The 12,404-nt window shown below is 47.7% G+C and overlaps 5 protein-coding genes across 5 annotated transcripts; 1 reads left to right on the top strand and 4 right to left on the bottom strand.

The window, feature by feature from the left end:
* Positions 1–2: 2 nt before the first annotated feature.
* BDV27DRAFT_140843 (FAD-dependent oxidoreductase) lies at positions 3–1,393 on the bottom strand (the record flags this gene model as incomplete). Its single annotated transcript, XM_032069737.1, has 3 exons — positions 3–266; positions 407–1,040; positions 1,098–1,393. The coding sequence occupies 3 exons, from the start codon at positions 1,391–1,393 to the stop codon at positions 3–5; spliced, it is 1,194 nt and encodes a 397-aa protein (XP_031933019.1).
* A 639-nt stretch (positions 1,394–2,032) lies between these two features.
* On the bottom strand, positions 2,033–4,069 carry BDV27DRAFT_120113 (uncharacterized protein). Its single transcript, XM_032065023.1, has one exon. It carries the CDS (start codon positions 3,832–3,834, stop codon positions 2,392–2,394), a length of 1,443 nt encoding a protein of 480 aa, XP_031933020.1. The 5' UTR covers positions 3,835–4,069; the 3' UTR covers positions 2,033–2,391.
* Positions 4,070–4,646: 577 nt separating this feature from the next.
* On the bottom strand, positions 4,647–5,741 carry BDV27DRAFT_120114 (DUF2985 domain-containing protein). The gene is made up of 2 exons (XM_032065024.1): positions 5,530–5,741; positions 4,647–5,477 (listed from the first exon to the last, which is right to left on the bottom strand). Exons 1-2 carry the CDS (start codon positions 5,704–5,706, stop codon positions 4,749–4,751), a joined length of 906 nt encoding a protein of 301 aa, XP_031933021.1. The 5' UTR covers positions 5,707–5,741; the 3' UTR covers positions 4,647–4,748.
* A 2,758-nt stretch (positions 5,742–8,499) lies between these two features.
* BDV27DRAFT_120116 (thioesterase family protein) lies at positions 8,500–10,040 on the bottom strand. The gene is made up of 2 exons (XM_032065025.1): positions 9,691–10,040; positions 8,500–9,635 (listed from the first exon to the last, which is right to left on the bottom strand). The coding sequence occupies exons 1-2, from the start codon at positions 9,794–9,796 to the stop codon at positions 8,707–8,709; spliced, it is 1,035 nt and encodes a 344-aa protein (XP_031933022.1). The 5' UTR covers positions 9,797–10,040; the 3' UTR covers positions 8,500–8,706.
* Positions 10,041–10,424: 384 nt separating this feature from the next.
* On the top strand, positions 10,425–12,247 carry BDV27DRAFT_120117 (uncharacterized protein). Its single transcript, XM_032065026.1, has 6 exons — positions 10,425–10,513; positions 10,583–10,826; positions 10,885–11,082; positions 11,158–11,668; positions 11,723–11,865; positions 11,939–12,247. Exons 2-6 carry the CDS (start codon positions 10,647–10,649, stop codon positions 12,149–12,151), a joined length of 1,245 nt encoding a protein of 414 aa, XP_031933023.1. The 5' UTR covers positions 10,425–10,513; positions 10,583–10,646; the 3' UTR covers positions 12,152–12,247.
* The last annotated feature ends 157 nt before the right edge of the window (positions 12,248–12,404 follow it).

Consider the following 12,404-nt stretch of genomic DNA (forward strand, 5'->3'; position numbering starts at 1 on the left):
CGTCAAGCATTCTCAACGAGACCGCCGGGAGAAAGGTCGTGTCCCATCGCTCTATTACTACCGGTAATAATTTTGAGAACCTGTTCAAAACAGTATCTCTGAGTTCCGGGGTCTCCATAGCGTCCATTCGCTGCCGAAAATGGGCCATCTCCATCAACTGGGACAATCTCGGGGCGCGGAGATCCTGGACCTTCTGAAAGATGCTGTGCAGCTCTGTCATTGATGGTGCACCCCACGAGGATGGTTGCGATAAAACCTCCATGAGACTGTTTGCCAATGCCGCTGCACTCTCTACAGCCTGGCTTCCTCCTTGTCCGATGCTAGGAAGCATCTGCCACCATGAGTAATCGTCAGTTATATCACGAGTCGCAATTGGAATTTAGGGGACCTTGTCATGCGATCTCACCTTGTGAACGGCATCTCCAATGAGCATAACTCGGTTCAAGTGCCATTTTCTGTCCACGCATTCACGCATAGGAGTGTATATAGTCGACATCCTGTTCTTGTAGAGATCTGAGAATCGCACGTCAGGCGTAATGTGGTCATTCCAGTGCTTTTGAGCAAGGGCGTCTAGTTCTTTGTTGTCTAATCGAGGGATATCTGCGCCGTAGAATGTCTTCCCCATATTGGACATCAGAAACCAGTACGTCCGGTTTTCAGGTCCACTTCCAATGACGTATGAGGACTGGTGGTTTACTACAAAATCAAGACAGCCAGGGGCGATTCCAGGAATTCCAGTTGACACGCCGAAGACGCAGGAATAGGTTGCAGGTGGCTCATCATTGTAGTCATCCTGGATCCGAAGGTTTCTTGCCAACCGAGTCATTTCCTGTCTGATACAGGAGTGGGTCCCATCGGCTCCGACAAGAATGTCACCGCGGTATATAGAGCCATCTGTCGTGGTGACCTCGACGCAGCTCTCGGCGTGTTCAACTGTTGCGACACGCTTCTGAGTCAACAACTTTGATTTGTCTGAGATCCGGCCGTAAAGAGTCGCGAGCAGCCCCTGGCGGTCCATACACAGAGCATGATAACCATATCTATTGTTCAAACATAAGCGAAACAGGCAGGTCCCGATAGGACGATACGAGGCATACCTTTCATTCAATACCGACCCATCTACCGAGCCTAGTACCTTGCCTTCTAGATCTCGCCAGGATATATCAGTAACGGAAGTCTGGGTATGACTGAGTAGATCCTCATAGCAGCCCAACTGATCAAGGATTCGGAGACCGTTAGGCATCATGCAGATACCAGCCCCAACATCTGTCACAATCTTTGGGTATGCCTCAAGTAACACATAGTCAACGGCATTGTTTTCCAGCATAAGAGCAAGGGCGAGACCAGCGATTCCACCTCCCACGATTAGGACCTTGCACGGACGGAGAGCCATGCCGGATAGTCTATAACTAGGCACATTCCAGGGGAGTTTTAAGTGAGATTAAGATAAACTGGATGCTGGGTTCCCAGACGTTTAGTGGGGCTTTTCACCTTTGGGATGCATGGAAAGAAATCTATGGTGTTAAATAGATTCATGCGTGGTCCCCTACACAATATAGGCAAGACGATTTGGTATGCCTGACAAGTGCTAGATTCACGATTGTTGCCACGTTGATCGACTGCGCCTCTAGGATGGCACAGTAGTGGATCCGTGTCAGATGGATACGACGAAAAGCCAAACTCTGGGTCCACATGATGGCCCCAAGAGCCGGAAGAGTACGCCTCCTATTGGCAGGCTCGTCTATGTACGTCCTTCACTAGTGGCTATGATTTATGAGTACAAGAGAACTGTTCTACTATCACCGCTCTTCGTAGCATGCTTGCGGGACGCCTATCAAAAAGAAGGTGCTAGGAATGACGACTCAGTACAGAACTTGATTTGCTCTAGAGGTGAGCTAAGTGAAAAACAATAGAGAAAAGGAGACACGAAGAGACTTTTTCTTTCATTCTTTTTTTTTTTTGTGTGTGTGTTGTTTTTTATTTATTTTATCTCAGTTTATATTATCATTGCCCCCCTTATGCGCCGTAACGCCGGAGCCATGCCCCCAAGTATTACCTTCCCCAACTCTCTCGGCACCAGCATTCGTATCCAGCGAAGTTTTTTCTTCTATCTCTTCTTTGAGTCTGTTCGCCTCCTGATTCAGGTGCCTCTCTCCGTGTTCTCAGTAGCTCGATCAGCCTCTACTATCTACCTTTGGAGGCCAGGAGCAGCTCTTGGACCTGTAACATAGTTGACTTTAACTATAGTTCCTAAGACTAGCCTTTGCAGCAAGCAGAGCAAGGAATTCAACTTGACAGCTTGCACGCCAAATAACTGCTCAGGCGTCATGCGGTGCAGCTATCGTTTCCAATAATACCAACAGGTTCTGTATTGATGAGTACATTCCCAACCTACTGAATAAGCGCCGGGAAGGCATAGGTTTCCATCTGAGCGGCGAGAGCGTTAAAGGCTCGTACACAGGACCAGCCGGACATACATTTGACGCTTTCAAGGAGATCCAGCGGAGAAAAATCACTCTCAACCACGGACGCATCGCGCGCCCCATTCATATTGGACACGCGCACCCGTCGCTGGTGGTCCGTCATTATGACCACGAGTTCCTTGGCAGATAGAAGCTGTCCCGCTCGATTAGTGACAATGGGAGTCGTGTCTTCAGGAATCTGGCCACTCATAATATTTGTCTGCAGCTCTAGCTTCATCGCTTGAGAGGCTAAAGAGACACACCAGTTAGAATCGAACGTCCCCTCGCGATGTGGCCACTCCCAAAGGAGTTCCATGGCTTGCCACCGCACCGTGTAATCCCGACAAGCGAACGCAGTATGGAAGAGGGGAGGAATGATGCCACATTGAATGCTGATACTCGGTCGTTCTGGGTATTTTTGCAGGAATGCTTCGATGCGGATGAGGACCATCTCATAGTCAGATGTATAACAATCCAGGACGGAGATGTTCCCGCCCACGAGGCACGTTTTTAACGCTACCGATAGGCCCAAAATCCATATCTCTACTAGGTCAGCCCCCCTCTGCTCTGCACGACTCAGACGAGCGTACATGCTACTGTAGAATTGCTTAAAACGCCGTATGAAAAGGCTCATTGTGGACCAGATCTGAAGCTGTTGGAGGTGCAATGCCTCATAGTCGGTACCGATGTGATCGGGTGGGCGATACATACAGGGAGAAATAAACTGAAACACCATACTGAAGTAGGGTTCAAACGCACGGAGCACATCTTGGAGATTCTGGAATGGTATGGACGGATCGCAATCTATCCGATGGTCGCTTAGCTCATTCTCAATGCACAGCAGCGGACCCCCGACTCCAAAATGGGTGGACATGATATCCAAGTGCGCAAATGCGGCGACCAGGCTCTGTTCGACCAGCTCCTCCCGAGGTGTCGGTGCGATTAGTTGCCGATGGGCCTGCAGGTCCTGCAGAATCCGGATGCCACTCTGAAGATGGCTAAACGCGTTATCATAATGTCCGCGCAGGAGATCCGATAGCACAAACACAAGACAGCAGACTAGTGTGACGTTACAGAACCGAGGATCCTGGGATGTGCGGCGCTTGGTCAACAGATTAAAGGCGCGGCTCAACTGCTCCAGAGCGAATTGATGCCAAGTATTACGTGGCTGGTCCATGGGCAATGGCATCCCCTTGGCTTCGGAATCGTAGTGGATCGCACTGAGGGCGACCACGGCATGGTATACGGCCGGCTCGGACTGAGAGATTTGAAAGACCAGCTTTTCCCACAGGGTCGAATCGAACAGACCGAGGAGGGTGGGAATAGTGTGGTGTTGGAAGTATGAGAGGCAACGTCGCTCGTCCGAGGTCATTTTCCAGCGAAAGCCATTGAGAATCTCCACCTGGACCTGTGATGAAGAGTCTTTCTTCAGTGTCCTTCCCCCCAGTGGCAACCGATACAGATCATAGCCATCGCAGCGTCGACCGCTGGATGTACAGTTCTGACATGAGCCTGGGGTCTCATCGCATTTAATATGACGAGCTCTGCAAGTCCGACATCCCTTCCGCGATCTCTTCCCGCCTGCTCTTCGTCGATCCGTGGTTATGGGTTTCATGTTGAGAGACATGGTAGGTCATGGATAACAAGGGAGGATCGTAAGGCTGAGATCGCCACGTACTCGCACTCTTGCCAGAATATATTTAGACTATGGCCGATCGGTTAAAAAGGGGAAGGACATCCGTCGCAAAATGAGGCTGACAAGAACGAATTCCTCTCCACAGCCTCCGTCCAAACCGGCGTATCATCCAATCAAACTAGTGATGCACGTTGACTAGTTAGTAATTTAGTTCAGCTGGAAGGCTGACGTTGGACGAGGGACTTGGCGTTCGCTGTATTTTTCTTCCTTTTACTTTATTGATTTATTGTTATTATTGTTATCATTATTTTTATTTTATTATATTTAATTTTTTTTTCTTTTCTCTCTCTCTCTCTCTCTCTCTCTCTCTCCGTTCGTGACCTCGGTTGCTGCTATTTTGTCTCCCCATCTTCCCACCTTCAAGACTCCCCCATGTGCTCCACACGGAGTATTGATCTTCTGTTACAAGTTACAACTAAAATGGCCCCCAGTGACAGAGTGGAGACTATACGCTGGTGCTCGGCTAGATGATAACCGACTGTAAATGGAGCCCCACTGTCTGTGTGGTGTCCTGAATGTACTTATGTAGCGTCTGTGGGAGTAACGCCAAGACAAATGAATGGATTTCCAGTTTAGAAAAGCTATTCGGTTCACATCCCAGGCTGAGGCTTAGCATTTAAATTGGTGGGGCCTTCGGCTTGATCTTTCTTAATGCGCCTTTGCTCCAACCATGTCACCAGCCCTGCGATGCCAACGACGAGGCAAGCCAGGCAAACGAATAGACCAGTGGTCCAACTCGGCCGATTCAATCGATTCATCGTCCACATACATAAGGCTAGACAGATCTGGAAGACGGTGTTGAGCATGTTTCCCCAAACCACGACGTCCATTTTCCAGAGGGCAGTTGGTGTGAGATGGGCCATTTCCAGTTTGGCAGAAGAAGATGCTGCAGTGGGCAGCATGTCTACCTCCTGAGGCCGACGGAACCAATTCGAATGGAAATCGGCGAGGCGAACGAGCCCTCTGTGACGACTCCGCTCCGACCGACTTAATCGCCATAAACCCCACAGATAGAGGTCGCGAATGCGCCAGGGCGCCAGCCCAAACCCCGTCACGCAGAAAAGAGCGTTCAGGATCTGCGAGTCGATCTCGATCCAGATTCGGCGCGAAGAATTAACGCTGTCGCAGTCGGGATGACACATCGCCGGCGCCGCATTGCACATCAAGAGGAACAGCATGCCTCCCCAGGCAACAATATTTAACCCGTAGATCGTTATCAGGAAACCTAGGGGTGTGCACATCCAGCGAACGAAGGGACGCCCGGTCTTTGCCCAGAAACCTTCAGGCGACTGTGTGGCTTCATCGCTGTTGTCCTGGATCTGCGCTCAACAAATTAGCTGTGTGCAGAACCTCTCCCAGACGACTACTTACTCGATCGTATGGATGAAGCGAGCCCTTCCTGGGACCCATATAGCGTTTCTTGTTTGGACTTGTGCTGTGGTCTTGATTTATGTCCAACCCTTGCCCCATGAATACATCGTGTGCTCTCTGTGTGCTGACGACTTTATAACCGTGCAGGGAAGGAACTGTTGACTGGATGATCGTCATAATGTGTCCACCTGGTAAGAAACGGCAGAAACACGAGAATGGAAGTAAAGGATCTTTAATTTTAAAAAAAAAAAAAAAAAAAAAAATAGCAAAGAAGATGCCTGCACCCCCTGCAGAAGATAAAGGATGTTTTTGTTGCCTGTATGATGGCTTAGATGGACCGAAGTGGCAGTCTGTACGAATACGAAAATGCATGGACCACAGTTTCTTTTTTTACCCACAAGTGGATTCCTTCGACGTGGCAAACCAGGACGCATGCTAGTTTCTTTCTTGGTCTTAAATCTATAAAGTAAAAACACATGGATGATGCCGAACATGTTTGATATATTTCAGAGTCATTGCAGATACCTCTGAAAGACGGGAAGACGGAGATTGCTAGCAACCCATGCAGTCGGCCTTCCGTTATAAACACATCGGACGTGTGTTCAGGAGAGACGTCCTCATCGAGGAACGCATTCCGGATCTCAAATTTGAGTTCAGGCAAGCATGACTTCGGGAGGCTTCCCGGTACAGATTCCATGTACTCATTAGCTTGATAGTTGAGTATGGAGACGACCCTCGTGTCCCACATTGTCTCACGCGAGAGAGGAGAATTAGATATAGTCCTACCTCTCTGCTCTTGCAATATCCGCTTGCCAGCAGCATTGATATTGCCCAAGAAGACTCGAAAACTAGGGTTGAAAATCCGCTAGGGACGCCTCCACATTTCTCAACAGCATTGTGAAAGTAGTGTTCGGCAGCTTCATCCCATACCGGAGAAGTGCATGAGGTAGGCGTGGTTATAAACACTCCAAGACACAATACACAGCTCTGTAAGGTGCGAACCAACGTGGAGACACTGCACAGGCCAGGATCGTTGTTCTGGGGCATGGGATCTCTTCGGTCACTTCCGATCCTTGCGATACTAACGGATGCTGGGAATTAAGCCTCAATTGAAGCGACTTAAACCAAGTATTTGTAAGCTGGCTTGCCTAGTGGAGACCCTCTTTTATCTCAACCGCAATGTAGCGCTAACAAAATGTGTTACTGGTAGATCCCTGGAGAATTTTATTAAACCGGTCATGGATCAAGATCCCACAGCCTCAACCATATTCTAAAGCCCCTAATACTGACTATATAAGAGGACGGTTTGCTCTTGGGGCACGCACTGTGTAGAGAAGAGAGATACAGAGGTTTGAAGTAGATTATATATATAGTCTCCCTATTTCTATGAATTTATGCCAAGCTAGTTTAATTGATTATGGGCCGGTTAAAGGGTCCCGCCTAATCCAGTGAGGCAGAGTAGATCAGTACTAAGTACATTATTCCCTGGCCTGCGCACATATCTATCTTGCTTTGGTGATATTAAAACCCCATCGATTCACACACACACACACACACACACACACACACTCTCTCTCTCTCTCTCTCTCTCTCTGGTAGATTTTTATTCTGTGTCAGCCTATTACAGAGTCTACAGACTATATCCCCTAAGCTGTAGTGTTTCTCTTTTCTAAATTCTGATTGTATTGGGTGTCTTAACTATTGTTTGGGTAACATAGTGTCTGGTTATATTAATTATTAATATATCTCGGGCTCGAGCGACAGGTCTTCAGTATATAATTATCTTTTATTCTATACTCGGTACGCTTTAGCTGTTAACCCAGCCAATACTCCTTTCTTTTCTGAAAGCCCTGCCGGGGTTATAAACAGAAAAATAGCTGTTGCTACTTCTGTTTAATAATAGATAGTGTAATAGCTATAAATCTTTCTGATATATCGGAGCAGATATATTTCTAGCTGTCTTATTCGGTAATATAATCCTCTATACCAGTAATACTGGAGTGTTCTTGTAGTTATGAGTCCAGAGCTTCTTGTTCAGGCTGAACTTCCAATTGTAGACAGAAATCCAGTAGTTCCGAGATAAGACTAGATAATAGAAAATATCTAAAATATTATATTTACTGGTCACGAAGTAAATATTAATACTTTAAATTTTATTATATTATTTCTTATCTATTATTCTGTTATCTAATATACTATATAAGCTGATCTTGATCGAATTCTCCAGAATATACTACCAAATCAGGAGATATATAATATATATTTTAATCTGTTAATAAATAGTCTTGTAGGAGCGGTAATTAATAAAGTCTTATATCTTTTTACTGTTCTACTGGTAATCTCTAAATATGTTCTTCTGACAGGATCTCCTGCCTCGATTATTATCGATAGTTTGATCTGTCTGTTAATATCGGGTATAGTTGTCTTTGTAAATACTAGTCCTATTTATTGTTATTTACAATATTGACTATATCGGGAATCTAATACCGATCTGATAATTTTGGAAAATTGTATAAAACGGTCTTTTATAGTATCTGATTTCGATTCTGAATAGTAAATTCAAACAATAGATAGTACAAAAAATATAATTTTAAATCTAGTTTCCGGTAGTTTTATACTATTCTTGGAGGGTAGTTCAGTATATCTGGGATATTGTTGTATTATCCGTGAGGCTGCTTACCAGAGACGAAGAAGACGGTCCTGCAGATATCTGGGAAGCAGTAAGAGATCGGGCTGAGCTAGCTCTTTCCGAGGGGGTTAAATTTGATATGAGTTTGCGGATTGTTCACAGTCTGCCGGTCCGATTCGAGGTACGGAAATGAGGCACAAGAAACAAGAAATAGAAACCATTTTTCGCCCAGTAACCTACAGTTGAAATGTACAATTTCAGAGATTGAACTTGACAGTCGTAGATACTTCTTCACGGACCATCAAGACACATTGATTCCAGAGTAGACGATATAGGTTGCTGGAGCGAAGATGACTGTAGACAATGACCACGTTGAGGCCCTCCTGAAGCCTTTGGCGGACTCGGGACTGATTTCCATAGTGCGGTTGCGACATAACATGAAGGCTTCTCCTGATACTCGTCCTTTCTGGCCCAAAACAACGCTCGCGCGGGATTCTATTGCATGCAACTAATGGTATCTAGTACAGTTATCGTTTAGTCTAGTTACTTTACAATTTTCCTTGAGTGGGCCGGGCGCGGTCCCCATTCTTCAAATTCCGATCGAATCCGACCACCATGCAAACTTGAGAGCTGATGGCAATCAGCTCTCCATTCTGGTCAAGGATCTCCACACTGATATCAGCTCGTCCGGCGCGCAAGGTCTGTGTAACCACACGGCTATGTAACCAGGCAACACCCTCCTTTGGGATCGATTTCTTCAAATCCACATTGAAAGACACCGTGGGGAACCAGAAGGGACCTGGTGAACGACTCTGTCGGTCTTCTGGGTCGTTCGTACTCGCCCAAGCGGAGGTTGCCATCGCACCAAGTCTATCCAACGCCATCGGAAACAGATCGAGTAGGCACATTAACGCCTCATTTGTCCATTGGGCAGGCACCTGGCCACCGGGGCGAAATCTCGCCCACTGGTCCACGGTGGACTTAATGCGCTCCTGTACAGTGGAGGGCGGTGGTGTGCCATAGAGCTCTGTATGCTGAGAAACTGCCATTGCGGGAATTGTGGGGAATCTTGTCCATTGGCCATCTCTCCCTGTTTTCGCCAGCGCCGTGAAGTCGACCCCGCCGTCCGGTTTGGATCCTGGGGGTGGGTTTGGATGAAGGACCGGAGTCCCTTTCACCACGGGGCCCTCTTGGTCTGTCTCGATAGGACTGACCGTTATGTATCCCACCACCTTAGTTTGCGGTCCTTTGGACGCCGCATCCTGCGACAGCGTTACTTGGATGGTGCTCGTTCGCGCGCCTAATTTGACCTCTTGAACGGTTAACGTGGCCGGTCCGACTTGTGTCGGGCGCACAAAGGTCAATTGAAAGGAGATCGGTAGGACGGGTTTGGATCGGTAGGGCGACGTATCGGATTGAGCGAAATGCGTGGTGGTCAGGCGGTAGAGGATGGCTGTCGTATAACCTCCATGAGGGACTAGATCGAGGTCACTAACGGCCATGAATGAATCGGAGGAAAGCTTCGGTCATACCATTTCCGATACACCAGTCCTTCTGTAAATGCGCCGAGTATGTATGCGAAGTTAGGGGAGTGACCCTGATTGCTTCCTCAAAGAGTTCGGAATGCGGAGGTGACATTTCGACAATATATTACACGTATGTTGCGCAGGGCAATTGATGCATGAGCGCGGTCAAAGAACCTGGGTCAACCACATTTTTCTTTCTCTTTCTTATCTTCATGGTGATAGATTTGCCCCCTGGCCAACCGGAGCTCTCTTTCATGAGGATTGATTATATGATTTGTATCCACAGTTCAGTCCATCGAACCTCGGCAATGAAATGAGCCATCACGGGATGAAGGGATCACGTGGGACCACGTGGGACCATCCAAACAGGGGAAAGAAAAGATTGAAAGAAAAGATTCAATGGGAAAGGGAAAGGGAAAAAAAAAAAAAAAAAAAAGCACAGATCAGAAAGAAAGATATTAGGTTCTATGCTAATATGAGAAGCAGGAAGGCTATCTTCACATTGGTAAGTTATGATTCGACCTGAAGCTAATTATCTGGACCTCGGCGTCCTCGACGACTGCCAACCCAAACAGGCACTAGTCTACATTGAGCACCCTCATAGCGCTTAACCCCATACGTCTTAGTCCTATCTCGTTGGATCCATTGCGGAGGACTAATCACTTCTACCTAAGTATATCCTGAGGTTGTTTGGGAACCAGAAGATGACTTGGAGTTGCAAAGGTACCATTGTCAAGGACTCTTGGTGTGCAGACAGCCAACGACATGATACGTCCATTTCTGATCTCCGGGTTAGGCAAGGCTCGCCCCGATCACGAGATCTGCTGCGGTATGCGTTGGATTCACTGCGAATCTCTCGTTCAATTCCAGACTCACTCACTGCATACACACATTCCAGAGGCATATTGAGTATCTAATCTGCATCATCGACCCTCTTGCGTCGACGTCATCTACCAGTCAGGATGAAGACCGCGACCCCATTCCCTATCGAAAATCTGCCATACGGAGTGGTCTCCACCCCGAATGACCCAACCCCTCGTTGTGCAACGGCCTTCGAGGACTATGCGATCGATCTCAGCCGGCTCCAGCGGGATGGATTCTTTAACTCAATCCCAGGCATGATTGACGGCGCCTTTAGCAAGGTACAAACACCCCGCCCATATTGCTATAGCAGAGGTTGACACTACATCTTTCTCGAAGCCTGCTCTGAATGTCTTCGCATCAACCCCCCAATCCACGCAAGCCGAGGTGAGAGGGCATCTAGTTCGGTTTCTTGAGGGTGCAAGCGAATCTGATAGAGACAAATACTTCATTCGCTTGTCGCAAGTGACGAACCATTTGCCCATGGAGACCGCGAACTTCTCCGACTTCTATTGTTCGCTTGAGCATGCACAAAACGTAAATGACCATGTTCCATTTACGCTTCTCTTTGGAGCGCCTGGGATTCGCTGGCTGACTATATACCATGCATAGTGCTCAAAAATCATGGGCCTTGAAGTCAACTCAAACTGGTATTACATTCCATCGGTCTACAACGGCCGCACATCCAGTCTGAGAGTGTCGGGGCAGCCTGTCCGCCGACCGTGGGGTGTTATATCGGGACCAGGTAGATCCTCTCCGGTGACGTGGTCACGAAGTAAGAGGCTCGACTTCGAGCTCGAGATGGGTGTATTCTTAGCGAAGCCTCTACCAGCTGGTCAGATCCTCGACATCCGGAACGCCAGGGAGCATATCTTTGGTTTTGTCATTCTGAATGACTGGTCGGCGAGGGACATCCAAGGATTCGAAATGGCCCCTCTTGGTCCGTTCCATAGTAAAGGGTTTGGAACCACGGTCTCACCATGGATCGTCACGATCGATGCCCTGTCGCCTGTGGAATGCCCCGTATCTATTCCGCAGAGCCCGCCACCCTTACCCCATTTGGCCTGGAAAGGAGACAGCTCAAATGCCACATGGGATATAGAATTGTCTGCGAGGATCTTGCGTTGGTGTCCTTAGTAGATCTACACAGTGTAGCCCATACTAATTGTGTGAGCAGGAAAGGGGAAGACGTATCACATTACGTCTACTAATCTCAAAGACCTCTACTGGACGCCGTATCAGCAGCTCACCCATCTCGCGAGCGCTGGAGAAGGCCTCTCGACAGGAGATATATTTGGCACGGGTACTATCTCAAACGATGTACGTATTATTCTCCTCTCCCGTGGTTGCTTCCCTCCACAAGGCTCAGTACGCTAACTAACACACCGTGCAGCGACTCAATGGAGTCGGCGAAAAGTCTGGCTTGGCCTGTCTTTTGGAAAGAATACTACCTCAGAATAGACTAGCATGTATGGAGATAGACGGACTTGAATATCTAGAAGATGGGGACGAGGTCGTTATGGAAGGGTGGTGCTTTCATCCACAGAGCGGTAGATATTTTGGATTCGGCGAGTGTCGAGCTGTAATTGTGCCAGCGTTGGACTAGTGAGATACGTGACATAGGTAACGCGATATTGCGTATGGCTATGGCGAAGGATGACTCTCAGGATTTGTTTGGTTTACTTCTATGCTGGACAAGGACAATCATACAAATTGACGGTCAGGAATAGGAACACCCTTCAGTATCCGCTTCTACCTACTACTACTACTAGTACTACTACAATTGTTATAATTGTGACTGCTCACGTGCAGGGATCCCATGACCTGGGCGGGCCCTACTAATTCGATTGACGCATGCA

Source organism: Aspergillus caelatus (genome assembly GCF_009193585.1).
Source record: "Aspergillus caelatus strain CBS 763.97 unplaced genomic scaffold BDV27scaffold_7, whole genome shotgun sequence".
NCBI classification, from domain to species: domain Eukaryota; kingdom Fungi; phylum Ascomycota; class Eurotiomycetes; order Eurotiales; family Aspergillaceae; genus Aspergillus; species Aspergillus caelatus.

What these genes read in the sequence shown, in the direction of transcription:
- BDV27DRAFT_120113 (XM_032065023.1), bottom strand. Translation starts at nt 3,834, where the DNA reads ATGACCTCGGACGAGCGACGTTGCCTCTCATACTTCCAACACCACACT.
- BDV27DRAFT_120114 (XM_032065024.1), bottom strand. Translation starts at nt 5,706, where the DNA reads ATGACGATCATCCAGTCAACAGTTCCTTCCCTGCACGGTTATAAAGTC. An exon ending in CGCTTCATCCATACGATCGA is followed by an intron (nt 5,478 to 5,529) that starts GTAAGTAGTCGT and finishes TGTTGAGCGCAG; the next exon opens with ATCCAGGACAACAGCGATGA.
- BDV27DRAFT_120116 (XM_032065025.1), bottom strand. Translation starts at nt 9,796, where the DNA reads ATGTCACCTCCGCATTCCGAACTCTTTGAGGAAGCAATCAGGGTCACT. An exon ending in GGACTGGTGTATCGGAAATG is followed by an intron (nt 9,636 to 9,690) that starts GTATGACCGAAG and finishes ACCTCGATCTAG; the next exon opens with TCCCTCATGGAGGTTATACG.
- BDV27DRAFT_120117 (XM_032065026.1), top strand. Translation starts at nt 10,647, where the DNA reads ATGAAGACCGCGACCCCATTCCCTATCGAAAATCTGCCATACGGAGTG. An exon ending in TTGACGGCGCCTTTAGCAAG is followed by an intron (nt 10,827 to 10,884) that starts GTACAAACACCC and finishes TCTTTCTCGAAG; the next exon opens with CCTGCTCTGAATGTCTTCGC. An exon ending in CGCTTGAGCATGCACAAAAC is followed by an intron (nt 11,083 to 11,157) that starts GTAAATGACCAT and finishes TACCATGCATAG; the next exon opens with TGCTCAAAAATCATGGGCCT.